At 34.4% G+C, this 27,133-nt stretch overlaps 1 protein-coding gene across 1 annotated transcript in view; it reads right to left on the bottom strand.

Annotated features, from left to right (window-relative positions):
- The window catches only part of LOC150102508 (protein jagged-1-like), a 186,703-nt gene that overhangs the window by 31,469 nt on the left and 128,101 nt on the right, over window positions 1-27,133 (bottom strand). The window contains exons 10-16 of the mRNA XM_090399608.1: window positions 26,385-26,498; window positions 25,418-25,752; window positions 19,529-19,679; window positions 19,239-19,400; window positions 13,963-14,076; window positions 11,674-11,787; window positions 6,956-7,069 (exon numbers count right to left, since the gene is read on the bottom strand). Coding sequence (XP_090255734.1) covers window positions 6,956-7,069; window positions 11,674-11,787; window positions 13,963-14,076; window positions 19,239-19,400; window positions 19,529-19,679; window positions 25,418-25,752; window positions 26,385-26,498 — 1,104 coding nt within the window. The remainder of the gene's footprint in view (window positions 1-6,955; window positions 7,070-11,673; window positions 11,788-13,962; window positions 14,077-19,238; window positions 19,401-19,528; window positions 19,680-25,417; window positions 25,753-26,384; window positions 26,499-27,133) is intronic.

Raw genomic sequence — 27,133 nt, 5'->3', positions numbered from 1 at the left:
TACCGTATCAATCCACCTATATCTTGGTCTTCCTCTGGGTCGTTTTCCTCCCAACCTGGCAGAGAACACTTGTTTTGCTAATCTTTCCTCTCCCATTCTATTTAAGTGACCATACCACCTGAGATTAGCTCTGCTAACGCATTCCTGGATGCTGACAATGTCAAGTTCTTTCCTAATATCCATATTTTTAATATGATATTGCCATTGATGCCATCTGTTCACGCCTCTAATCTTTCTCAGGACTCTCATATCTGCAGTCTCTAGTCTTTGGTCGAGTGTTTTACTTCTGACCCAGCTCTCAGATCCATAAGTTAAAACTGGTTTGAACACTGTCTTGTATACAGCTAATTTAGTGTTCCGACTAATTTCTCTCTTATTCCATATGAATTTATTCAACTGACTTCCCACCATACCAGCTTTGCTGATTCTGTTGTCTATTTCTATATTTAATTTACCATCTTCAGTAAAAATCGTACCTAAGTAGGTGAAATGTTTTACTTGTTCCACAGGTTCTCCATTCACAACACAGTTGACATTTTCAATGATTCTGCCTATTTTCATTGTCTTTGTCTTTTTATTGCTGACCTTCACACCATATCTATTACAACAGCTATTCAATTTATTCAGAGAATCTTGCAGACTTGTAGCGGATTTATTTAGAAGTATAACATCATCCGCATAAAGCAAAGAGCTGACATTAACATCTCCAATTTTGATATCAGGTTTAATACCACTTTCCTTCATAATGTGATCCATATAGATAATGAATAACATAGGGGATAATGTACATCCTTGTCTCACACCAGATTTAACATTGAACCATCTTCCTGTACTTCTTTCAATTCTAACTGCTGACTTACAACTCAAATAAAGACTAAGTATTGCTTGATATAATGCCCCATTGACACCATATAACTGCAGCATTTTGAATAGCTTCTCTCTTGGCACCTTGTCATATGCCTTTTCCAAATCGACAAAACTTAAATACAGATCTTTCTTATATTCCCATGCTTTCTCGACTATTTGTCGTAAAGTGAAGATCTGATCCTGACAGCCTCTATTTGGCCTGAATCCAGCTTGTTCTTCCACAATTCTTCTCAACCGTTTCTCAAGTATACTTGCATAGATCTTGCCAGGAACACTCAGTAGGGAAATATCTCTGTAATTCTCACATGCAGTTTTATATATGGGTACTATGAGAGCTCTACTCCCATCATCGGGAATTCGTCCCTCTGTCCAGGCCTTCTGAACTATGCAGTGCAGCCACTGTAAGACTTTTATACCACCATACTTCAGCATTTCTGGTCGAATATCATCTACTCCTGCTGCCTTTCCACATTTCAAGCCTTTGATGGCTTTTTCTACTTCGAGTATGGATATGTATTCCTGACTGCATGCCTGGTCAGTGTTTTTTTATCACTGTGCTGTCATCACTGCTTGTTTCATTTAGCAGTTTTTCAAAGTAATTACTGCATACTTCAAGGATTTCTTTTTCTCCTGTTTTCATGTCACCTTTATCATCTCTAACTCCTTTTACAGAACTCTTTCCTCCATTCCTAAGCTTCTTCAATAACCTCCAGAATATTTTGCCACCTTCTTGATATTTATTTTCTATATTCTTGCCAAAGTCCTCCCATGACTTTTGTTTAGCTAGTTTTACACACTGTTTAGCTTTCTTACATTTGTCTCTGTATTCTGTAAGAGTAAAAGCCGACTTATTTGCCAGGAACTTTTGATATGCTTTCTTCTTTTCCCTCAGTGCCTCTTTAACTTTCTGTGTCCACCAGGGAGTTCTGATTTTTTTATCCTTGCAAACAACCTCACCACATGCCTCTCTGGCAGAATCAATCAATGTTTTCTTCAGAGTTTGCCACTGAATCTCCAAGGTTTGATTCCTGTTCTCAAACTCTTTCATTTTTTCTTCAATAATCTTTGTGTATTTTAGTCTACAGTTCACATCTGAGAGCTGCTCAATTTTTATTCGCTTTAAAACTTTCTTACATGTTATTCTTTTCAATATGAAATTCAATTTTATCCTGCTCAAGACTAAATAGTGATCACTTCCAATTTCAAATCCTCTGTACACTCTGGTGTCTTGCACCAGGGAGAAAACATCACTATCAACAATAACATAGTCAATGAGACTTTTCTTATTCCTAGCCTCTTCTCTCCATGTGGTTTTGTGCACATTTTTATGTTGGAACATGGTGTTAGTAATAACCAGTCCATGTCCTGAGCAGAAATCCAACAGATATTTGCCATTATTATTAGCTTTGCTCTTTTCTCCAAATTTTCCCAAAATATTTTTGTATGTCTCACAATCATTTCCTACTCTACTATTTAGATCCCCAACAAGGACCAACTTTTCCTTTTTCATTGTGTCAGTTGCTTTTTCTAAAGCGTCAAAAAATTCCTCCACTTCTACCTTAGTAGAACCTTCTGTGGGACCATAGGCACAAATAAGTCTCATTGTCCAGTTCCTCATTCACATATTTGCCCACATTACTCTACTTGAGACTGACTGCCATTCAAGAAGATTAGCCTCGTATTTTGTGTTGAATACTATGGCTACTCCTTCTTTTCCTTGATTGTCATTGCCTGAATATAACATTTTGTATTTATTGCTCAGAAAGATCTCACCAGTTTTGGTCTTTTTTGTTTCAGTCACCCCTATTATGTTGATCTGGTACTTATCTAATTCCTCAGCTAGCTCCATTTCTTTGCCATTCAGGCTTCTTACATTGATAGTACCGATCTTTAACTCTGGTGATGTTGAGTTGGGGTTTGTTTTCAGATTTGTTCCAGTAGCTGACTTTTCGCTGTTCGCCCTGGTTCCCTGGTGAAAACAACGGGGGCCTTGTTTAACCGGGCGATGCCCCAGCCGGCATGAAATTTTGTCATGTTGTACCATCATTTTTTATTTTGGTTTAACCAATAAGAATACAATTTGGTCGACTAAATCCCAAATTTCCAGCCCATCCTCGTTCGTTCAGTATCAAAGTAGATACCCAACAGGGTGCACCACGAGAAGGTGAGGATTGGACATTAGGTCAGAAGCCCTGGTCGGTTCTCTGCATTCCTTTAAAGGCTATGTGGAGGTCTCCTCTCAGTTATACAGCTTTGACCCTTAAGCACCCCAAACTAGTCATTTATTATATTAGTAATTATAAGATATGAGGGTCGTTTCAAAAGTTCTGCATACTGTAATGTGTGGCCCATGGGATGATGCAAGAGTTTCCACCTTAACGTTGTTGCAAGCCAGATTGAGTATGTCTTCCATTTGTTTCTCTTATTCTATGACACAAGACTGAAATATGAGAGAAAGTATTTGACTCGGGTAGAATATTCCACACAATGTCCAGCCCCATTTCACACAAAGGAACTGATATTATAGAAAAGCGTAAATGACAAAAGCTTCCTCACCTCCTACATTTTCCTGATATGAGCCCTCCAGACATTTATCTTTCCTTATTGAAAGAACCACTCAATGAGAAATACCTCACACCATCAATGAAAAGATTTCTACTGAAGTAATCCAAGTGATGAACTGGATGGTGATCAGCATTCATTAAAATTATGGAAGCAACTACTGTGTTATAGTAAAACTTCAGTTTAATATAAACCAAAATATTCATTCTACATTTAGACCTTCATATTAAGGTCATCATCTAGAGTACACACTTATACAAAGAAACAAAAAGAAACAAGCTACATTATAATCTAGATGGTGTGCTAAAGTTACATTAATTTGGTCAACTGTTAAAACTACTGGCCTGACCTCTGATTAGGGAAAAAAAAAACATTACTACATCAAAGCTAGAGTCCTGTTATTATTATCTATTTGGTTAAAAATCATTAAGAGATATATTAAGCTAGAGAGCAACATGCTCTTACATAATTACTCATATAAGTATATACATAAAATTAGAATAAAATTAGGATGGTAGCCAATAAGAGCTGAAATTATTGCTTATAGTCCTAAAGTAAGGGTGCTGAAGAACTTAAGTGGAATCAATGTGTGCCATCAAAATTCTTGGGATTTTTATACCACCATTATTGTTAAGATTAGGATGATTGATCAAAATCTTACTGGCTTCTTTTAATTTGCATTCATACCAGGTTTCTGTACAATGTAAACAACAGGTACTTTTCCAAAAATCAGTTTGGTTTAGAGTGTTAAGAGCATGATCTGAGAGGCCTGCTTCACCAAAATGGTTAAATTTAGTGTCTTTTTTTATGGAGAGGAATTGTACGTTCAGTTTCACCAACATAAAGTTACAAGTACAATGGATACCATATATTCCAGAGTGGACCACTGGAGTGATAACCCTTTAATGTATGGGATAGCTATGGTTTTATTGTAATCTATATTATATGCACTTTGTGATGAAGTTTTATGAAGAACTTTATTGATAGTTTTTTTGCTATAGCCATTATTTATAAATGTATTGCTAATAATTTGTAATTCTTGTTTAAGAGCTTGTTCATTACTGTTATAGCTTTGTTTTTAAGAGTGTTAATGACTCCAAGTTTGTGATAAGTCTCATCTTTTTTCAATAATTTGTTTTAGCACATAAATATTGTCTATACATGATCTTCCATGTCTGAAACCATTTTGTTCTTCTGAGAGTAAACTGTATGCAATATTTCTAAGTCATTTATTCAGGATTTTACTGTAAAATTTGTAATTTGTATTTAATAAACTATAATATCCACAATCATTATTATTATTACGTAACACCTCCAGAGGTTCCAAAGACTCATTGAGGGAGAGCACCTACTCTACAACTCTACATCTCCACCATTCCACCAATCGCAACTACCTTCATCTACACCAATGCCATCTACTGCCAACCACCACCACTAGTATTTTCACAGACAATTACAAACATCCATGCCCACGGGATATAACCAATCTGATGGAACCTCATATTTCCTCCCATAGTTATTTATTAATTTTAAGAATCTGTAAGTATTCTCTGCCATATTTCCAAATCTCTGGATTTATGCCATCTAATCTGGTTCACTGTCTATTTTTTAATGCATTTATTGCTTCTTTTAGTTCTTCCAATTTTATTGGTTCTATATCAACGCTGATTTCTTCATTATTATTTTCTGTTATTAAATTTGGGTCATACCATAAATTCTTATAATATTCTATCCATTGTTTCTCTTATATTATGCTGATTTGTGCTGTATCTCTTTCTTCGTTGTTCAATTTTCTTAACGTTTTGTAGGCTATATCTTGTCTTCCACATATGTCTTCTTGTATTTTATTAATAAAATTAGTTTTATTATTTTTAAAAATCAGCAATGTAAATATTCTCTGTCATGTTTCCAAACCTCAGAATTTATGCTATCTAATCTGGTTGATTTTCTATTTTTTTGATACCTTTATGTGGGCTTTCTGTAGTATGATTTTAGTACAGAAAGAATTTTAGTACTTGATGTTTTTGAAGGGGGAATTGTATGCCATTCATTTTTATTTTGTTGCATTTTCCTATATCTGTGTTCCAGATTTTTAATATTTGATTTTTCTTTCCAAGTACTTCAGAGACTGCTTTATGGTTTGCCTTTATCAAATTAACTTAGGTTAATGTACTTTAACCTCTCTACTGGCCATGGTGGTTGAATTAGTGATACCAAATTACATTTCTTATCCATAAATTAATTAACGTGTTACAGAATCATATCCAGATTTTGCTGAATGTCTATAGACATCATGGCCGGTTGGGGTGTTAATACACATTTCATAAAGTCTGTTTGTAATTATTCTTTAAGACCCAACACTCAATCTATCCTATAATATTTCATTTTTTTTCCAACTATTTTTAATTACATGATATTTGATAATATCAATATTAATAGACTTGGAATATTATACATTTATTAAATGAAATGAGTATCTTTCCCATTTGGAATAATATTCTATCAAAAAAAAATAGCATGTTTTGGAAGAAATATTATTTCTTTTGAAATGTGTTCATCATAACCTGCTCCGATCATATTGTTAAAATAAATTATTCTTATGAGAAACTGATTCCTTATTTCACTTTCAGGATGCACCTACACTTTGTGTATAGAATAACTGTTTAGCAAATAGAGAACTATAATTTGAAACCATTTGGCTTAATGCTGTTAGTTACTCAGGATAAGAATATTATAGCTAGCTTATGTCAAAATCCCCAGCTTTCTTTTCTGTTTATACTAATGCTTTCAAAATCACTGCAAGCATTAAATTGCAATCAGTGAATACTTGAAATAGCCAATGAGACATGATATATTACATGCCAATCGCAATTTTTAGCTGAAACAAATTATTTCACTGCATAAAAAATTTTAAATCGTTACTCCCTACTCTTTGCGCATTCACCTATAAATGAGAATAGCAATGGGGCTATTTTAAAGGAAATTCACAAGAGCAAAGTTGCTAATGTATGTATGTATGTTATTTACTGAATACTGCTACTACTACTACTAATAATAATCTGTGGGTACTTATAGACCTTTAAGGCACACTACATATCCAGATTGTCTTAACCATAATTTTAAGATAAGGTAGTTAAGTCTTATGTCTAACTATATATTCTTGTGTGTAAATTTGATGTGTTCTCTTGACCAGTCTACCTTGTAATAGGATGAAAAATCTGAGCTTCTGAGAGGAAAATCCTGCCACCTCTATATGAGACTGGCTAACCCATCTTGAAATGAAGTCTTGATCTTTATAACCCTACAAAATTTGAACCCAAGTCTTTCCAACCAAATGGCCTCATTAAAACTGACTGAGCTAAGGAGGGTCCTAGTTATTACTGTATGCTACTTCAAAGAAATGCAAAAATAATTATTAACATTTTATATTCTAAGTTGCTAAACAAGAACTAGGTTTTGGCTTACTCCATTATCATAAAAAATAACAATAAAAATGTGTATTAGGCATCACCAGACAGTCACTTACGAATATGACAAGTATGACCTTCCCAGCCTTCCCTGCAGTGACATACAAAGGTTTCTCCATGGTCAATACAGGTACCACCATTCAGACATGTGTTAACATCACAATGGCTATTGCCTAAAAGGGAAGAAAAATCCATTTTAAGGAGTTAAAAAAGGATTGAAATTACTGATTATCATTAACTTTTTATTAAAAAAGAACAGAAAAAAGTCATTAATGAATATTTTTTTTATTCCTTGATCTACATGTTTTTATGGGAATCTCACCCACAAAATATAAATTTAAAAATAATTGGTATTAGTACTGTGGGTTGGCTACAAGTTAAATAATATGGGAATATTGCTCTAGAAACCAAACATGAAATTTCAAGCCACTTCAGGATTCTGATAAGTAGAGTGGTAGTTCGACACCAGGCAATGAAATTCACCTTCCACCTAAAGACATTAACAAAGATATGTGCCCATTGTAGGATTTGAACTCCATAGCCTCTCTGATTGGAATGTGGGTATGCTATCCACTCAGCTAAAATCACAGGCTGGCAGTGATTATTTATATACTAATTATAGACTAATTGCATAAAATAATTATAATGTATTAGAACCTACTACTATAAATAATTATAATCATTAACTTTCCAGTATCCAAACATTCAAGATAGTTAGTTACCTTCAATATTATCAAAACACAATTCAACTTTCTTTCGAGAAAAAAACACTTCGCCTCTCCTACCTTTGATAATATCTTGATCTCTATAGAAGATCACATCTATCTGCTCAGCTACTAACCTTATGCAAATCCCATCCATTAAACATCAGAATGCTGTTCTCAAAGTACTGTTTGAGATGGTGCACCAACACCAGTATATTTTTAGTAAAATATACTTAACTGTAGTCATATGTCGTTTTCTTTATTTGAATGAATTTCCAATAGTTATCTCTCCATAGAAATAAAAATAATAATAAAATGCAGTGGGCTCTCCAGTTTGCAGCTAGAAATTCATAAATTAATTAACACTGCAAACTGCAAACTCATCAAACAGGCAAATGGAATGAAAGTAGAAGAGGAAATAGGTTTGATGAGTTTCCAGCTGGACTGTAAAAGTCCAGCTGCAAACTGGAGAGCCTACTGCATTTTTTTATTATTTTTATGGAGAGATAACTATTGCTATGGGGGTGCTTAAGGGTCAAAGCTAAGCTATATAACTGAGAGAAGATCTCCACATAGCCTTTAAAGGAATGCAGAGAACCAATCAGGGCTTCTGACCTAATGTCCAATCCTCACCTTCTTGTGGTGCACCATGTTACACATCTACCTGGATACTGAACGAACGAGGATGGGCTGGCAATTTGGGATTTAGCCGACCAAATTGTATTCTTATTGGCTGAAACCAAAATAAAAAATGATGGTACGGCGTGACAGAATTTCATGCCAGCTGGGGTATCGCCCGGTTAAACAAGGCCCCCATTGTTTTTGCCAGGGAACTAGGGAAAACAGCAAAGTCAGCTACTGGAACAAATCCTGAAACCCACCCCAACTCAACATCATCAGAGTTCAAGATCAGTACTATCAACATAAGAAGCCTGAATGGTAAAGAAGTGGAGCTAACTGAGGAACTGGATAAGTACCAGATCAACATAATAGGGGTGACTGAAACAAAAAAGGCAAAAACTGGCGAGATCTTTCTGAGCAATAAATACAAAATGTTATATTCAGGCAATGACAATCAAGGAAAAGAAGGGGTAGCCATAGCATTCAGCACTAAATATGAGGCTAATCTTCTTGAATGGCAGGCAGTCTCAAGTAGAATGATGTGGGCAATTATCAGAACGGGGAACTGGACAAAGAGACTTATTTGTGCCTATGGTCCCACAGAGGGTTCTGCTAAAGGTAGAAGTGGAGGAATTTTTTAAGGCTTTAGAGAAAGCAACTGACACAATGAAAAAGGAAAAGTTGGTCCTTGTTGGGGATCTAAATAGCAGAGTAAGAAATGATTGTCAGACATACAAAAATATATTGGGAAAATTTGGAGAAAAGAGCAAAGCTAATAATAATAACAAATACCTGTTGGATTTCTGCTTGGGACATGACCTGGTTATTACTAACACCATGTTCCAACATAAAAATGTGCACAAATACACATGGAGAGAAGAGGCAAGGAATAAGAAAAGTTCCATTGACTACGTTATTGTTGATAGTGATGTTTTCTTCCTGGTGCAGGACACCAGAGTGTACAGAGGATTTGAAATTGGAAGTGATTACCATTTAGTCTTGAGCAGGATAAAATTGAATTTCATATTGAAAAGAATAACATGTAAGAAAGTTTTAAAGTGAATAAAAGTTGAGCAGCTCTCAAATGTGACCTGTAGACTAAAATACACAAGCATGATTGAAGAAAAAATGAAAGAGTTTGAGAACAGGAACCATACCTTGGAGATTCAGTGGCAAGCACTGAAGAAAACACTGATTGATTCAGCCAGAGAGGCATGTGGTGGGGTTGTCTGTAAGGATAGAAAAATCAGAACTCCATGGTGGACACAGGAAGTTAAAGAGGCAGTGAAAGAAAAGAAGAAAGCATATCAAAAGTTCCTGGCAAATAAGTCAGCTTGTGTTCTTAGAGAATACAGAGACAAATGTAAGAAAGCTAAACACTGTGTAAAACTAGCTAAACAAAAGCCATGGGAAGACTTTGGTAAGAACATAGAAAATAAATATGAAGAAGGTGGCAAGATATTCTGGTGGTTGTTGAAGAAGCTCAGAAATCATGAGGACAGACTGCTGTAAAAGAAATTAGAGATGATAAAGGTGACATGAAAACAGAGAAAAAGATATCCTTGAAGTATGGAGTAATTACTTCGAAAAATTGCTAAATGAAACAAGCAGTGATGACAGCACAATGGCAAAAAACACTGACCAGGCATGCAGTCAGGAATACATATCCATACTTGAAGTATAAAAAGCCATTAAAAGCCTGAAATGTGGAAAGGCAGCAGGAGTAGATGATATTCAACCAGAAATGCTCAAGTATGGAGGTATAAGTTTACAGTGGCTGCACTGCATAGTTCAGAAGGCCTGGACAGAGGGACGAATTCCAGATGATTGGAGTAGAGAGCTCACAGTACCCATATATAAAAAGGGAAATAAAACTGAATGCGAGAGAAGCTTATTGAAGAACAAGCTGGATTCAGACCAAATAGGGCTATCAGGATCAGATTTTCACTTTACATCAGAGAGTTGAGAAATCATGAGAATATAACAAAGATCTGTATTTAAGTTTTGTAGATCTGGAAAAAGCATATGACAAAGTGCAGACAGAGAGAAGCTATTCAATACGCTACAGTTATATGGTGTCAATGGGGCAATACTTAGTCTTTATTTGAGTTGTAAGTCAGCAGTTGGAATTGAAAGTAGTGCAGGAAGGTGGTTTAATGTTAAATTTGGTATCAGACCAAGATGTACGTTATCTATATGAATCACATTACAAAGAAAAGTGGTATTAAACCTGATATCAAAATTGAAGATGTTAATCTCAGCTCTTTGCTTTATGCAGATGATGTTGTACTTCTAAATAAATCTGCTACAACTGCAAGATTCCTGGCTAAATTGAATAACTGTTGTAATAGATATGGTATGAAGGTTAGCATTAAAAAGACAAAGACAATGCAGAAACATTGAAAATATCAACTGCATTGTGAATGGAGAACCTATAGAACAGGTAAAACATTTCAGCTACTTAGGCACGATTTTTAGTGACGATGGTAAATTAAATATGGAAATAGACAACAGAATTAACAAGGCTGGTATGGTAGGAAGTAAACTGAATAAATTTATATGGAATAAGAGAGAAATTAGCGAAAACACTAAATTAGCTATATACAAGACAGTATTCAAGCCAATTTTGAATTATGGATCTGAGAGCTGGGTCAGAAGTAGAACACTTGACCAAAGACTAGAGACCACAGATATGAGAGTCTTGAGAAAGATTAGGGGCATGAACAGATGACATCAATGGCAATATCATATTAAAAATGAGGATATTAGGAAAGAACTTGACATTGTCGGCATCCAGGAATGCGTTACCAGAGCTAATCTCAGGTGGTATGGTCTCTTAAACAGAATGTGCAAGGAAAGATTATCAAAACAATTGTTCTCTGCCAGGTTGGCAGGAAAAAGACCCAGAGGAAGACCAAGATTTAGGTGGATTGATACAGTAAAAAATGCCTTCCTGACTAACTGTTTCTTTCTCAACAACCAAAACATCAACTATAAAAGAAAAATATCAATCTCTTCCTTCTCTCCTAACCTCTTACATACACATGACATTAATGTGCTAATCTACAATCTCTCATGTGTGGGAGTGATATAAAAAGAGGCTCATATGAAACATTTCTTCTGTCCTGAAACAAATTCTGCTTAGCAGATCAATCTTTACCATGAAGCTTTTTCACTAAAACTGTGATCATCTCTGTATTAAAATTGTTCAATTTAATAGAAACAGTTTTACTCCAATATCAATACAGTTTTTTTTTTTTTTTTTGGAAACATGCTAGATAAAAATATAACATATTCATAATGAATGTGACAAAATCCATAAAAATATGTAGAAGTATGCAAAATATGTTATGCAATGTAATGCAATTAATTTTCTGAGCCTTGATTTCAGTGATTTCCAATCATACTTATATAAATAAAGTATATATAAATGAAAACTCAAAAACACTTACGAAGATTACAGGTTTTTCCTTTCCATCCATATTTACATTCACAAATAAAATCTGCTACAGCATCAATACATGTCCCATTATTGCGACAAGGGTTTGGATCACATTCATTCTTATCTAAAAAAAATGAGAAAGAAAATAAAATACACATATAAATTAAAGATGTTTTATATACTATAAAATAGACAATAGAAGAAGCAAAAATTGTTGTGCCAAATTAATAATTTTATATGGAATAAGTTTAGCCAAAATTTTAAACTAGTAGTATACATGATAGTATTCAAACCAATTTTAATTTATGGATCTGAGAGTTCTGATAAAAATTAGGAGAGTAAACAGATGGCTTTAATGGCAGAATCATATTAAAAAGGAAGGAACTTAACATTGACAGCATTTGAGAACATGTTATCAGGTAAGGTGGTATGTCACTTTAACAGAATGGAAAAGTTAACAAAATAGGTGTTTGATGCCAGGATGGGAAGGAAAAGATCCAGAGGAAGACCAAGATCTAGGGGGATTAATGCAGTTAGAAGTGTCTTAAAGAGCTAAATATAAGATCTTACAATACTGATGTCCTGACAAATAATAGATTAATTTGAAAGGAAACTGTTGATAGGAAGTTATTAAATAAGGTAAACTTAAAATCATGTGGCACAGGATATACATGCTTTAAAGATACATATTAGGAATTTTATGATTATTTTGTAGACACTGCAGAATGCCTTCTCTCTAGTAAATAAAGTATTATCCTTACTTTTAATATTCCTTGTGTGTGTGTGTGTGTGTGTGTGTTGCACACACACACACACACACACACACACACACACAGAAGAAAAGAGGACAATAATAATTATAAAGGTTTTCTAACAAGCCGGCCTGGTTGGCCAAGTGGACGTATCTGCTCTCCAGCCAAAAGGCTGTGGGTCTGAATCCTGGCATGGGCATGGATGCTTGTAATTGTCTGTGAAAATACAGTGGTGTTCGGCAGTAGATGGTGTTGGTGTAGGCAGTCAGTTGGTGACTGAATGGTGGAGATGGATTTGTAGAGCAGGTGCCCTCCCCTCAATGAGTCCTTGGACTCCCTGGAGGTGTCAAATAATAATAATAAAAAGAAATATATCTAATTCAAACTAGGAAGAAAAGTGAAATTATTCAACAAGCTTCAGTAATCCTAAAATCAGATGAATCTTATAAGTGAGCAGATACTGTGCATAACCGAGTGATAAATGAAAGAAATAACAAATAATAAAGGGGTTTCAATTTCCATGCCAGAATCCATTCCAAAAATAGCACTGCACACAAGAAAAAAAGAAAGAGAGGGGAAAGGCATAAAACCATAGTTTTTATGGCTTTCCTCTCTCCCCCTTGATTTTTTAGGTTAGTAATGTGTTTTCTGTAAATTCAACTGTTTCTATTGTGTAGTTTGAAGTGCAATTAGAATGTACCTCTTCAGTAAAAAAAAAGGATATGAATCTGATCACAACATGAGAATTATTAATGTTTTTTCAGTTAAAGACAAATTGACTAGTTTCTTACACAAACATCAGTTTTTAGCTTCATTTTTCCTTTTCAGAACAGAAATAAATTAAAGATGCCAAGAATATAATTTCTTAGCATCTTTAGTGATGACCTGGCTGAATATATTTATATGTAATAAGAAAGAAATTAGTTAAAACAAAAGCATGACTGTTTATTTCTAACAGTATTTCCTGAGAAAAATCAGGGGAGTAAACAGATGGTATCAATGGCAGAATCTCATGACAAATGAAGATTATGAGGGGAACTTGACACTGTTAACATTCAAGGATGTGTGTGTGTGTGTGTGTGTGTGTGTGTGTGTGTGTGTGTGTGTGTGCGCGCGCGCGCATGCAGAGCTAATCTCAAATGGTATACTATCTTAAACACAATGGAAGAAGAAAGATAAGCAAAACAGGTATATTGATGCCAAGATTGTTGAAAAAAGACCCAATGGAAGATCGAAGACCCAATGTCTTCTAATTCACTTCTGAATTGATACAGTCAGAAGTGAATTAGAAGACAAACATATACATATATCAGAAGTATATACAACATCCTGGAATACGAATCTGTGTGTAACAGGTATCCCAGCATATTCATAATACACCAACATGATCAAGTTAAGACAGGATATTTAAACTGCAAAAAGAATAAATGCAAAACTTATACCAAGGTAAAGAGAAAACAAGAGCAAATTTCTTCCCTCATAGTCATTCCTTCTAAACTCTTTCTTTGACTTTAAATAAGTTATAACAACACTGATGCAATACATACTGATGTTGCACAATGCTCCTTCCCAGCCTTCTCGGCATAAGCACTGAAATGAATTAACTCCATCTAAACATGTTCCTCCATTTTTGCAGGGAACAGATGCACAATCATTAATATCTGGAAAAAAAAGAAAAAAAGTACAGATAATCATTAATTAAATACATAAAATATTAATTCCAGAGTGAATAAGGATGACTAGATTAAATTAATTTATTTACTGGATTGTTAAATGACAAACATTTAAAGTGTTAATATATATTAACTATTCATGACTTATTTTTCACGGTATTAACAACACCACAAACACTTTTATCAACAAAGATGTTTTATTAACGCTAATATTTCGCTGATTTTCAACTCAGCATCATCAGAGCACAACACACATGTAAACGCGACAGTGAGTGAGTGAAACAATATAATTGCAAAACACAAAAGATCTAATGTCCTATTTTTGGCGCCCTCTAACGAAAAAAAAAAAAAAAAAAACAGTTATCCAGGAGTTTTTCTTAGGATAACCGTCTCCCAGATTTTTGGCAAATTAATGCAACCATATTTGTTAAGGTTGGGAGAATTCTTCAAAGCCATTGCTGATTCAAAAAATAATCTTTCAGATCTATAACAACTCCTAAATAGCAAATTCGTTTTCTTCCATCTAATCCTGTGTGAAGGAGTGTCCAACGTGAAAGTGTCCAATGAGTGAAATATGGACTATCCTACAGCAGATCTCTGAAGTTGCAGCAAAAAAAGAATCCACAAAAGTTAAAAGCAAGCACCTAAAGAAATTTGAACTACTACAACAGCGCCAACATTAGAAGTCCCGACCGCAACTTCGACGAGACCACGTGGTCGTAAACCTATCGTCGGAAACACTCACTGAAGAAGCCAAGAACGCTCTCAGTTTAGGACATAACTTTGCCGTCGCGCCCAAACAAATTCCTAAACTCGAAATTATGATGAAAGTAGAACAGGGTATCCACAATCTTCCACCAGCAATGGCCAATAACGTGCGACTAGACATAGCAAGTATTATAAACAAGGCTAAGCCTCCAAAAAGCAATATGCCATGTAAGCAAATAACTGCCCTAAAAAAGTTATATAATAATAAAAATATTATTATTACAAAAGCCGATAAAGGAAATGCAACAGTTATCATGAATAAAGAAGAGTATAACAGAAAAATGCAAGATCTCATATGTGACAGTTCCACGTATCAAATTATACATCGAGACCGTATGATGTCGCAAAAGAAAAAAGTCCGAAAATTACTGAAAAAAGTGACATCGTAGCCCAAAGAAATCATCAGGAAAATAAAACCAATTCATGTTAAAACACCCCGTATTTATGGATTACCAAAAATCCACAAAACTAATATTCCCCTATGCCCCATAGTTGATAGCATAGATAGTCCCACATATAAACTGGCCCGGCATTTAGCTAAGTCGCTTGCCCCTCTTACTGGCAACTCCTCTACATCCATTTCAAAACACTGGTTAAAAATCTAATCCTAAAAAATTCAGACATAATGGTTAGTTTCGATGTCACCTCCCTATTTACCAATGTACCACTTATAGACACTCTTGATTTAATCAAGTCTAAATTTCCCCCAGATATTTTTGAATTATTTCAATTTACCACGAATGCAGGTTACTTTACGGGGGTGTGGGGATTCTACAAACAGATTAATGGTGCTGCTATGGGTTCCCCCCTCTCTCTCCCGTTAGCAAATTTTTACATGGAACACTTTGAAAACAAAGTACTTACCACAGCTACATACAAGCCACAAGTGTGGTTGCACTATGTAGATGATGTGTATGCCATCTGGCCCCATGGACAAGACACTTTGGATGCCTTTGTCACCTACCTAAACAGCCAACACCCCAAAATTCACTTCACAGTAGAAAAAGAATCAAATAACTGTTTACCATTTCTTGACACATTAGTCACCCGCCTTTCAGATGGATCACTATCTTTTTCTATTTACAGGAAGCCTACACACACAGGAAGATACCTACATAAACAATCACATCATCATCCAGTCCAACAGTACGGCATTTTAAAAACACTTACACACAGAGCCAGAGCCATTTGTTCTAACGATACAGCTCTGACCACTGAACTCCAGTACCTGCGCCATATGTTCTTAGCCAACGGCTACAATCCCTACAAAATAGATAAAATACTACATAGGCCCATTACTCTGCCCTCCCCTAATACACAAGAATACAACATGACCATTTCTATTCCCTATATCAGAGGTACATTGGTAAAGATAGCCAAAGTATTGTTGAAACATGGCCTTTGCACCACCTTCAAACCTCATGTCAAGCTGGCACCTCTGATCTGCTTGCCAAAGGATAAACTTCACCCTTTAGCACACCCAGGAGTGTATGAAGTTCCATGTGACTTGGCCTATTATGGGCAAACAGGAAGATCAGTGAACATCCGTCTGGAAGAACATGAAAGATACATTCGCTACTATTACTATGGCAAGTCGGGACTGGCAGACCACGCTTTGGACACTCCTTCACACAGGATTAGATGGAGGAAAACGAATTTGCTATTTAGGAGTCGTTATAGATCTGAAAGATTATTTTTTGAATCAGCAATGGCTTTGAAGAATTCTCCCAACCTTAACAAATATGGTTGCATTAATTTGCCAAAAATCTGGGAGACGGTTATCCTAAGAAAAACTCCTGGATAACTGCTGTTTTTTTTTTGTTTTTTTTTTCGTTAGAGGGCGCCAAAAATAGGACTTTAGATCTTTTGTCTTTTGCAATTATATTGTTTCACTCACTCACTGTCGCGTTTACATGTGTGTTGTGCTCTGATAATGCTGAGTTGAAAATCAGCGAAATATTAGCGTTAATAAAACATCTTTGTTGATAAAAGTGTTTGTGGTGTTGTTAATACCGTGAAAAATAAGTCATGAATAACCATCAACGCCTAAGCTTATCTGTTATATATTAACTAATCAAACTTTTTGTGGAAGAAGGAGAAAACACTGGAACATCTCTCACATAGCCTGAGAAAGAGAAAATTACTGCTAAATGCATCTTCAATAATTAAATGAAGTATTGTTATTCATCAAAAAATTTTGTCTAATAATTTTTCTGTATGCAAAAAGCACATGGGTTAAATTTAATTCACCACTCTTTTTGGAAATAGATATATACAAAACAAGGCACAAAAATGCATACAAAATGTTCTCAACAGCAAACCAGTCATTACCCAAATGGTTATCTAAAATCAGCCACTGCACAACAGCAAATCAAGCACACCTTATCTGACAACAGTTTTGTGCTAACCTAAACAAGACATCAATGCCATCCCATACCCATTCACTCAATGGCAAAATGCCAACATATGCCTAAAAGCTTTCTTTCTTTAATGAACTAATAATAGGGTTCATCTAATATCTAAAACTAGGACTACAACTGGAAGATGGGTCACTGTTAGTTTAGTATTATTGTTAAGACACGGAAATGTCCTTAGAGTCCAAAGGCTCATTATTACAACCATCATTCATAATACCCATCATACTTCTCAAATGCATTAACTTACAAAGCATGCATGCATGACTGTCTGTGACAGTCCATTTCATCTATTCACTATTCTTCAAGCAAAAAAAAAAGTTACAGAATTTCTTCTAATTTTTTTTTCTACATTAATCCCATAAAACTCTTTAAGTATTGTATATGATTCTATCACATCCCCTATTTTCTACCTATCAACAAACTTCATAATCCACAAACCTTGAAAATCATAGTCACTTGGCTTTGGATCTTTTCAACATTCTTAAGAAATGTAGGTAACCAAATCTCTACTCATAACAAAACCTTATGAAGAAAGATAATAACTTCCTTATCTCTACTTTTCTGTATGTTTTTTTAACAATGAAGTGATCCTTAGAGATATTTTACCCACTTTTTCACTATATCCTCTGAAATTATCCACCATCATCCCAAAATCCCTAGTCACACCAACCTTACACTTTGCACAGATTGAACTGGTTACCATTATCATCTGCCTAAATTGTGAGTCTATTTAAATCATCCTATCAGACTACTACATTACCTTTATTTTACTACTATCCATCCCACTTTAGCATCATTAGCAAGTGATGGCTATTCTATCTGAGATTATTTCTAAATGTACAAAAAAAAAACAGCAACGGCCCAAGTACAGAGCTCAGTACATGGCATACCAATGATCACCAGCCTTCTGTTTGATTTGATTCCACTAATCAATGTCTGCCCATCATTCACTCTCTTATTCATATCACAAGCTGATCTATATTTCATATGTTTTGCTTTTTGTATACTTTTGTTTGCAAAATAAAAAAAAAAAAAAAAAAAAATATATATATATATATATATATATATATATATCCAAAAGGGTTGAACACTGCTATAGTAGTAAGATATTAAAGATTTTTACTATAGATTTTTCAGGAGTGAATTACTGATACTCAACTGCACTATCTTGATTACAGTAAAGCGGTCATTATATCTTACAGTATCAGATTTGTTTATTTAAAACTTCAGAGAAATTCAAGTAACTGAAACATAAAAGATAAAGATGAGTGCAATAATAAACATGAAAATAAAAGTAATAATTTAATGAAAATTTAGGTAGTCAGCAGATGAATAAATGTCACATACTGCTTGCTGCTCAGTCAAAAAAAAAAAAAAAAAAAAATGGAGAAAGTTAACAATATTAACAATACCATAACTGGTCATAAATAAAATATATCATCCTCAAACTGATAATTAAAAATCCACATAAGGCTTATAGATCATATTGCATAAAGAGAACAAAAACATAGCCTTGATGTCGTAGTTTCAGCAATTAATCAGGCAAAGAAAGTAAATATAGGGCCTATGGTACTTAGCAATAAACCAGAGATGGTGCTATATCTTGCCTTTGAGGGAATTCTTGACTAGCCACTCCGCATACCCAACTCTATGCCAGTTAACTCAGAAATCTGATCCAAATGAAAAAAATATACTGGCATAATTCAGATTCCAATTCATAACAGTTATTACCGTGAACACAGAAAACTATTCTTTCATTTATCCTGTACACCCCCTGAGGGTACATGACAGGAATTTGATGATGATGATTATATTAAGTTTATATTTCATCTTAGGACTGTTTTTTAATTTCTGTATAAAATAGCATACATCATAGCTGAAAAAGAAAAATTATTCAGTGTGATTTCATATATCATACAGAACATTAAAATAAGAATAATATGAGCTCTATATTATATAACTTACTTTCTCTGCAATAACGACCTGTATAGCCTGGATCACATACACACGTAAATCTACCAGAAACTTCACTGATACATTTGCCATGACTGCCACAAACGTTAGATTCCATAAAGTGTACTTCAGATGTAGTATTGGAAAACACAGGAATTGTGCAACTGTCAACTGCTATAAGAGAAACAACACCATCAATGAAAAGATTCCTTGTTCTTTCATTTTAAATTGTAATGTGAAAAAAAAAAAAAAGTGAAAATAAAGACAGCCAACAAAGTTCTGGATATCCAAAACCTGCTTACTTTCACAAGATGGAGAAGTACATGGTGGTCGAGGTACAGAACAATTTTTTCCCTGAAACTTCTCAGGACAATGGCAATAATAATCACGTTGCATGTTGAAACAAAGTGCTCCATTTTCACATGGATTGGGATTACATAAATCGTCATCAATCTAAAAGCAGGAAACATTATTTAAAAAGCTTTTTGTATATCATAATAATGTATCATAATCTGCTGTAAAATAACAAAAATAATAGCAATAATAATTTATTTATTTATTTGTTCGTATGGAGTTCCCTCCTTTTTCTCCCTGTCCCTATTGGGGCGAGTTGAATCCCCTCATGGGGGGGGGGGGGGGTAAGTATTTATGGCTGTAGATCCGTGTGTGTTCATGGGGCTGGTTTGCCTGCTTGCAGGATGAAAAATGCCAGATAAACTGGCAGAAAAAACCCTACTGCCCAAGACCGGCTAACTTGACTATGGCTGAGGAGGATCCTCAAATTCCTCACGTCTTCGACAGGAATCGAGCCTGGGAAACTCCTTCCCCAGTCATATGGTTGCGAAGCGCATAGCCACCAGGCTAACCGCGCGGACAGCAATAATAATGATAATACAGTATACAATGCAATGACCAGATAATGGATATGCTCATTTTCTTTTTATAATTCACTATCAACATTTACCTATGGATGGAATTGGGATGGTACAGAAAAATTTCTATCCTAATGCTAATTAAAGAAAAAATAATTAAATAATTGAGAAAAAAATTAAAATACAAAAAAAGAGTAGATTTTGTTTGTTTTTTTTTAACAGAAAACTAGAACATTACTTCATAATCATACCTAAAAAAGAAAACTACTACCATATTTGATACCAACGAATTGAAAAAGAGCAAGAAATTTCTATATCTTTCAAAGAATGAGGAAGTGAAGAGGTAATTCTCTTTTTCTCTCTCTCTCTCCCTATCTATCATGACAGACTTTTACTGGACAAATTTTTCCTTGCTCCAAAAAAATTAACATTGAAATTTCTAGTACAAAATATCTAACCAGCAATGCCTTTTATAATACGAATTATGTAAAACTAAAATTGAAAACTTTAACAAAATTAAACAAGCTTTATATGCAAATGTTTATTTTAACTGAGAAGTACCTACTGGTGGCCTTCCCCCCCCCCCCTCTCTTTCTATGTATATAACACTCACACTGGCTGAATGGATTTTGGTGAAATCCATACTCAGAATCTTTACTAAAATTTGTCAGCATGTGCAGAAGTAAAATTCTATTTTACAAAGTTATGCGAACAACCCCCCCCCCCCCTCCAAGCAAAATTAGCCAAGTTTTTTGGCTGTCTTTGCTGCTGGTGATTGTGTGCATGTGTGTTTTAATGCAGGAGAACTTGGCTAAAACTACATCAGCATCTAGCTGGAATAATAATTAGTAAATATAATTAAAAATAAACAATTCTGTGTGGTATTTAATAAGATTTCTGGAACTGGAAGAGTTTTTTTACATCTTGAAAGTTTTTTCACTTGGTTATACTATAAATTAAAGATGCCAAGAAACATGACTTCTGCATTACTTCAACCTTGGTATCACTTCTGGGTCTAGCTTCCACTGATGAGACTGCAATAGAAGTCGAAACCAGTCTGGGTAGTGACCCTTCCCATAATGCATAGCATTATACATGTCTGTAAGGGCGTGTGTTGCATTATGGGATACTAAAGTAATTGATTTGAAGTCATTAGCCTCTATATACAAGTACCCCAGTCGTGAAGTGACTTCACATGCAAAGTTTGTTTGCTTACACTTGGATAAAGGTGAAACCAAGAATATAATTTCTTGACATCTTTAATTTATAGTTTTATACATCAATACTTATTTACTTCAGCTTATGCAAAAGAGCTTAACAGATTCTTGATCATCTGAGTCACCAACGAGAGATTAAGAAGAGACACATGGTATTTGAGGGGGGGGAGGGCAAATGAGGATTTTAGTGGGTAGATGATCAAGTTTATGAAAGACCTGGTGAAGCTTTAACTTTGTTCTGATGAACCACATGAAGTGGGGGGGGGAATCACACAATGAACCACAATCTGAGATTTCAAAGTCCTAGTATATTATACAATCTTGATGTTCTTCAAAATATGCATATGTTGACCTTCCCTGCTTGATCATTTTATACATCACACACACACACACACACACACACACACACACACACACACTGCATATTTTGTAAAAATATAGGTGCTAGAAATCATTTGTTGCTAGCAGGAAAAATTGAAGATTTAAATTATATGAAAATAAAGCTAAAAGAGTATTTACCTATATTGTTATTTCATAGTGTGATCATGTTTTCTTTCTTAAAGACAGTATCTGTTACTGTCTACTTTTGCCAAAATAGGCAACTTCACTGTTGCTCATTCCTTCAAAATCTTCATGTCAATCTTCTTTTCCACTTGTTTATGTATTGTACATCCAAGCAGGACATTCATAACCTGCTAAGCAACTAAGACAATGCATAGGAGCAGACTTGGAGGGTGGCAAAATTGTATTGCCATCACTGAAAAACAACTTAAAAAAAATACATATTTTCTTGAATTTAGGGATGACATACACTGTGACAACAGTCCTGCATTCAAGTTTCTTATTTTGATAATTTAGCCAGTTATACTTTGCACAGGAGTCTTTTTTTTTTTTTAAATCAACAGTCCAGCAACTTGGCCAATCATTAATGTTAGTCATTCCTTGCTGTTGGACACTGATACCATCCTGAATGAAAAGTCTTTGACACAGCTTCTATAGTTAACTCTTCACTCATTTTCTCACTTGTTTTTAATTTCTCAACTGTGGAAAGGAAAAAGAAACTAGTAATCATTTTCATTTTTTATTTAACAGGTCAAGATAATACAAAAAAAAAATGCATTTTTTTTTTGTATTACTTCTCAGATGAACAGAACATCTGATAACATTGGATAAAACCAAGTAAAATTATTTATTTAAAATGTTCGCAAGGGGAAGAGACAAATTGACTCATGTTGTATTTGACCTTCCAGCAGGACAACAGAAATTCTAACAGTGCTTTCTATTTGTGTATCTGGTATATATATTGGTAATTTAGTACTAGAATGAAAATGATACTATATAGTGAAACACATCTCCCTCTACAAACATCATAGTGCATAGATGAAAGAAAAAAAAAGTAGTTTTATTGTAGCACTAAAAACAGCACACAGACACCAGAAGGCGGGGGGGGGGGGGGGGGGATAGTGATATCCATGAATAGAGGCATGCTGGATGAATAAGCAATAAATGTGTTTTCTGGAAGAAAATATCTGTGATCTGACCAAAGTAACATGCAAGCAAGCAGAACAAGCGGACAATATTATTGTGCTGAACAGAATGAGTGATTTGAACTAATACAATAACACAAGGACAAAGAGTGAATAATATATTTAATATCCATATATTTCAACCTGAAAATTAGAGGCCATCATCAGTGGCACCAGGAAGTTGAATACAAAGTAGAACACATAGTGAAATATTTAAAACATTAAGAGCTGCATGATGTTATACACAGAACAATGCAAAGGAATAACTGAAGAAACATAGCATTATTTTTTAAAAAATTAATTATGTATGATTAGAATAAGACTCTCCCATATCTTTGATAGTGAGAGGCAGTCATTAATCTTTACTCTGAGTTTAAAAAAAAAAAAAATTCTAGAAAATTTCTAGTTAAAAAAAATTCAAAAATATTTCTAGAAATTCCACCTTTATACGATTGCAATGATACAATGACAATACATCCAATTTGGTATTGTTCTCATTGTATTACTATCATGAATACTGTACTCTGTTGAAAAACTGAAACCTTTTGACAAAGGAAACATAGGGTAAGTATTTATTCATTAACTGATGACTGTGGATTATGAATCATAATATGTATTCTACTTCAGCAATTTGACAAAATGCTGAAGACCTAATGTTTAAATATAATTTCAACAAAGGTGATCAGCAAGCATACAAGCCATACAAGGTTCAGCCAAGAAAGCTGACCAGCATAATAAGGAAGGCAAAATAAGATTATAAGAAAAAAATCAGCAGAGCAGGCCAAAGGAAAGAGTTCTTTCACTATGTGGCAAGTAAAAGGGAAAATAATATGGAAAGATAACTTTAACAAGTGCCAATAGTAGCAAGATGACAAAATAGTTGAGTACTGAGTGACTGCTTTATAAGGATCTATCACCCAAGTAATGACACTTCTATGAGAGATGTGACAGAAACTGATGTGAGAATAGAAGTTAATGAATTGGATGTACTTAGGATATTGCAGAATCTCAATGGAAATGTGGCCGTGAGATTAGATGGGATATCAGCTCGCATATTATGAGAATGTGCAAAGAATTGGTATTGCCTCTGATTAGGCCATTTAATATTCATGTCTCAGTTCTGGTAAAGTCCCAGGGAGTGGAAGACTAACAAAATAGTTATCTTGCATAAAGAAAGCTTCAAGACTGCAATAACAAATTACAGCCTAATTAGTATCTCAGGAGTGGTGATAAAAGGTATTGGAAAAGTTGGTCAAAGACAGAATTCTCAAATGGGTGGATAAGAATATGATACTCTATGGGGCAACATTGCTTTGTGAAGGATAAGTCATGCCCTAGAAATTTACTGACTTTTTATGATAGAGTAATGGGACAGCTAAATGGAATGACCACATGATGATACTGCTGGATGTTGTGAAGGTTTTTGATGGGATATCACATAGAATTCTGTTATATGGGGAGATGGATATAAGGATGGCTGATGGACAGATATCAAAGAGTAGTATATGGAGCAGCAGAAACTATAAAAAAAAAAAAGTGATTAATGGTATGTTGCAAGGCTATGTGTTTGGACTCATTAAGGTTTAATATGTACATAAATTATATAGGAAATGATCTGAAGGGAAATATTCAGTTGTTTGCTGTTAATGCAAAATTGGGTAGCATAATAGTCAATCAAGACAATTTAGAGAGCTTGCAAGATGATTAAAATAGGCCTGAAAATATGGTGAAAAGATAATGGATGATTTAATGCAGAAAAGTGTAAAGTCACGCATTTTAGGAAGAAAAGATTATCATACTGATGGAATCGTACTCCATAAAACTGATAAAGATAGGAATTTGAGGATGCTTGTGAATAGGGAGTTGAAGGTCAGAGGGCATATTTGCAAAGGTGGCAAATGTAGTTCATAGGATTACCTGGTTATTGAAAAATACATTAACAAATCAGAGATAAGGAGTTTTCATTGCTCTTTATAAGACATTGATACTGCCACATCTAGATTACTGTGCTCTGGTCACTGAATTTCTTGGGGATGAGGAAGTGGTAGAGAGGACCAGGGTGGTGAGTGGTTTGTGGAATGTTCCCTATAAGACTGATGGTTTGTGGGTTGCAAAAGTTGGTTGATAGGCAGAATATAATAGAAACATTTAAGTTACTAAAAATGGTTTTATAGGACTGATGCAAAAGAAATATTTCGGCACTTTGCTAGAGAGGGCAGAACAAGGAATCATCCCTGGAACTGACTAAAAGTGTAGTTAGCAAGGGTGCGAGATTTTTCAGTTTTGAAAAGAGATGACTGAGTGGAACAGGCTGTTTGAGTCTGTTGTGTGAGCTTTGTTGGTCAGTGCAAGAAGAGGTATAATGGATATTGTGTAAGTCTCCCATAATGAGTTTTGGACTCCATGTAGGTTATCATGCAATAATAATAATAATAATAACATACATCAAACAGAGGAGCTGTTTTTTTTAGTTCTATGTTATTTAATACACAAAAGGAAGATTTTCTGCTAATCATTAAATGGTAAATTTTGGATAAAACTTTAAAATGAACAGTGTAAAAAATTAAGCAACCTACCTCGCACCGCAGACCTTTATAACCAACAGGACAGATACAGCGATAACTAGCTACTAAGTCAACACATTCACCGCTATTTAAACATGGATTACTGGCACACTCATTTATATTTGTTTGGCATTCCCGACCTGTAAATCCTGGCATGCAAGCACAGTGGTAGTCATTAACAAGATCAATGCATGTGGCACCATTCCTGCACTGTCCAACACAGTCATCAATATTGTGACTGCAATTTTTTCCTGTCCAACCATCCTGACAGTCACAAACATAATCACCAACCATATTATGACAAGCAAGAGCATTGACACAAGGACTACCTTGGCATTCATCAGCATCTAAAAAAGAGAATAGATAATTTAAATACACATTATATGTATAACATTTTATGTTATCTTTAATAACAGTTGTCACATTTTCTTTTAATCAAAACTCTACTTAAAATTTTCTTTATAACTTACACAGAAACAGAAAAATGAAAATTTACATTAACAGTATCATGAAGCCAGTAAACTGCACATGCATGCCATTTATTTGCTATAGGCTCTGAAGCCTTTCCTATGTGGGAGAAATATTTTTAAAAAAATATTCAATATATCAATTAAGGAAATTTGGTATTTAGAATGGATATCTAAAAGCTGCCTAGTCATCTTTAGTTTCAGTTGGACACCCTTTCTAGCAATAATAGACAAAATTATTCAAACACAATATAAAATTTTATGTTACAAATAAATAAACTGTCTACATGGGCTATTTTAAAAAATAAACAACTTTAAATTACTCAGGGTATTGGTAAAGAACCAGCAATTAATTTAATTATGAACCCAGAACTCAGAACCAAATAAAAATAATGTTAAAAAAAATAAATATATATATTATATTAGCTGAACAGGTAAATCTTGATAAATATATTTACCAACACCAATATAAATAAATTTACACAAACGTCATTATAAATATTTCAACTCACCCAACTGACACCTATTCCCTTCCCATCCTGTTTTGCAAAGGCAGCGATAACCATTAACAAGATCCAAACATTGCCCGCCATTCAAACATGGATTTGACTGACATTCATTAACATCTGGAATAAACATAACTAGTTAACTATGAAGATGTGTTACTATTCTGAAGATGACTATAAAATAAGGTAATTGTTTATATTTAGGAATATAAACAACAATATAAACAAAAGGAATATAATAATAGGAATATTTAGGAGAAAGTTGTGGATTATCCATAAACAAATATCATTCCTGTTTGGTATGTATATCACCAGCACAGACTGCTGCTGATTAGAAAAGTGATCAGCAACACCAGCCTGCAGTGTTTTGCCATATGCTATATTATGTAAAATTACTTTGATTACCAACACCTTAAAGATAACAATGAAAGGTGGTGACAACTTTTAGCTTTCACTAATTAGAGAGATACATTTTTAAAGGACTTATCTGGTACAAAGAATACTCTAGTCGAAAACAGCAGAATGAGTAACAGGTTCCAATTCCTTTAAGTAAATTCTTAAATTATCCAGATTCAGCAAGATTGATGGAATGGATAACATTTCTATTCTATTAAAGGGATAAAAATCCTATGTTGTTATATAGCCAGTAAGTGAAACTCAAGATCGATTTATTTATTCTTTTCACTAAGCTTTGATATCTTCCAGGTCTACCTACTCACTGATGAGACCTCAAAAAAGGTTGAAACCGGTCTGGG

Source organism: Typopeltis vanoorti, chromosome 10 (assembly GCF_054136105.1).
Source record: "Typopeltis vanoorti isolate ZY-2024b chromosome 10, IOZ_Tvanoo_1.0, whole genome shotgun sequence".
Taxonomy (NCBI): domain Eukaryota; kingdom Metazoa; phylum Arthropoda; class Arachnida; order Uropygi; family Thelyphonidae; genus Typopeltis; species Typopeltis vanoorti.
This window is presented reverse-complemented; position numbering and strand designations above follow the sequence as displayed.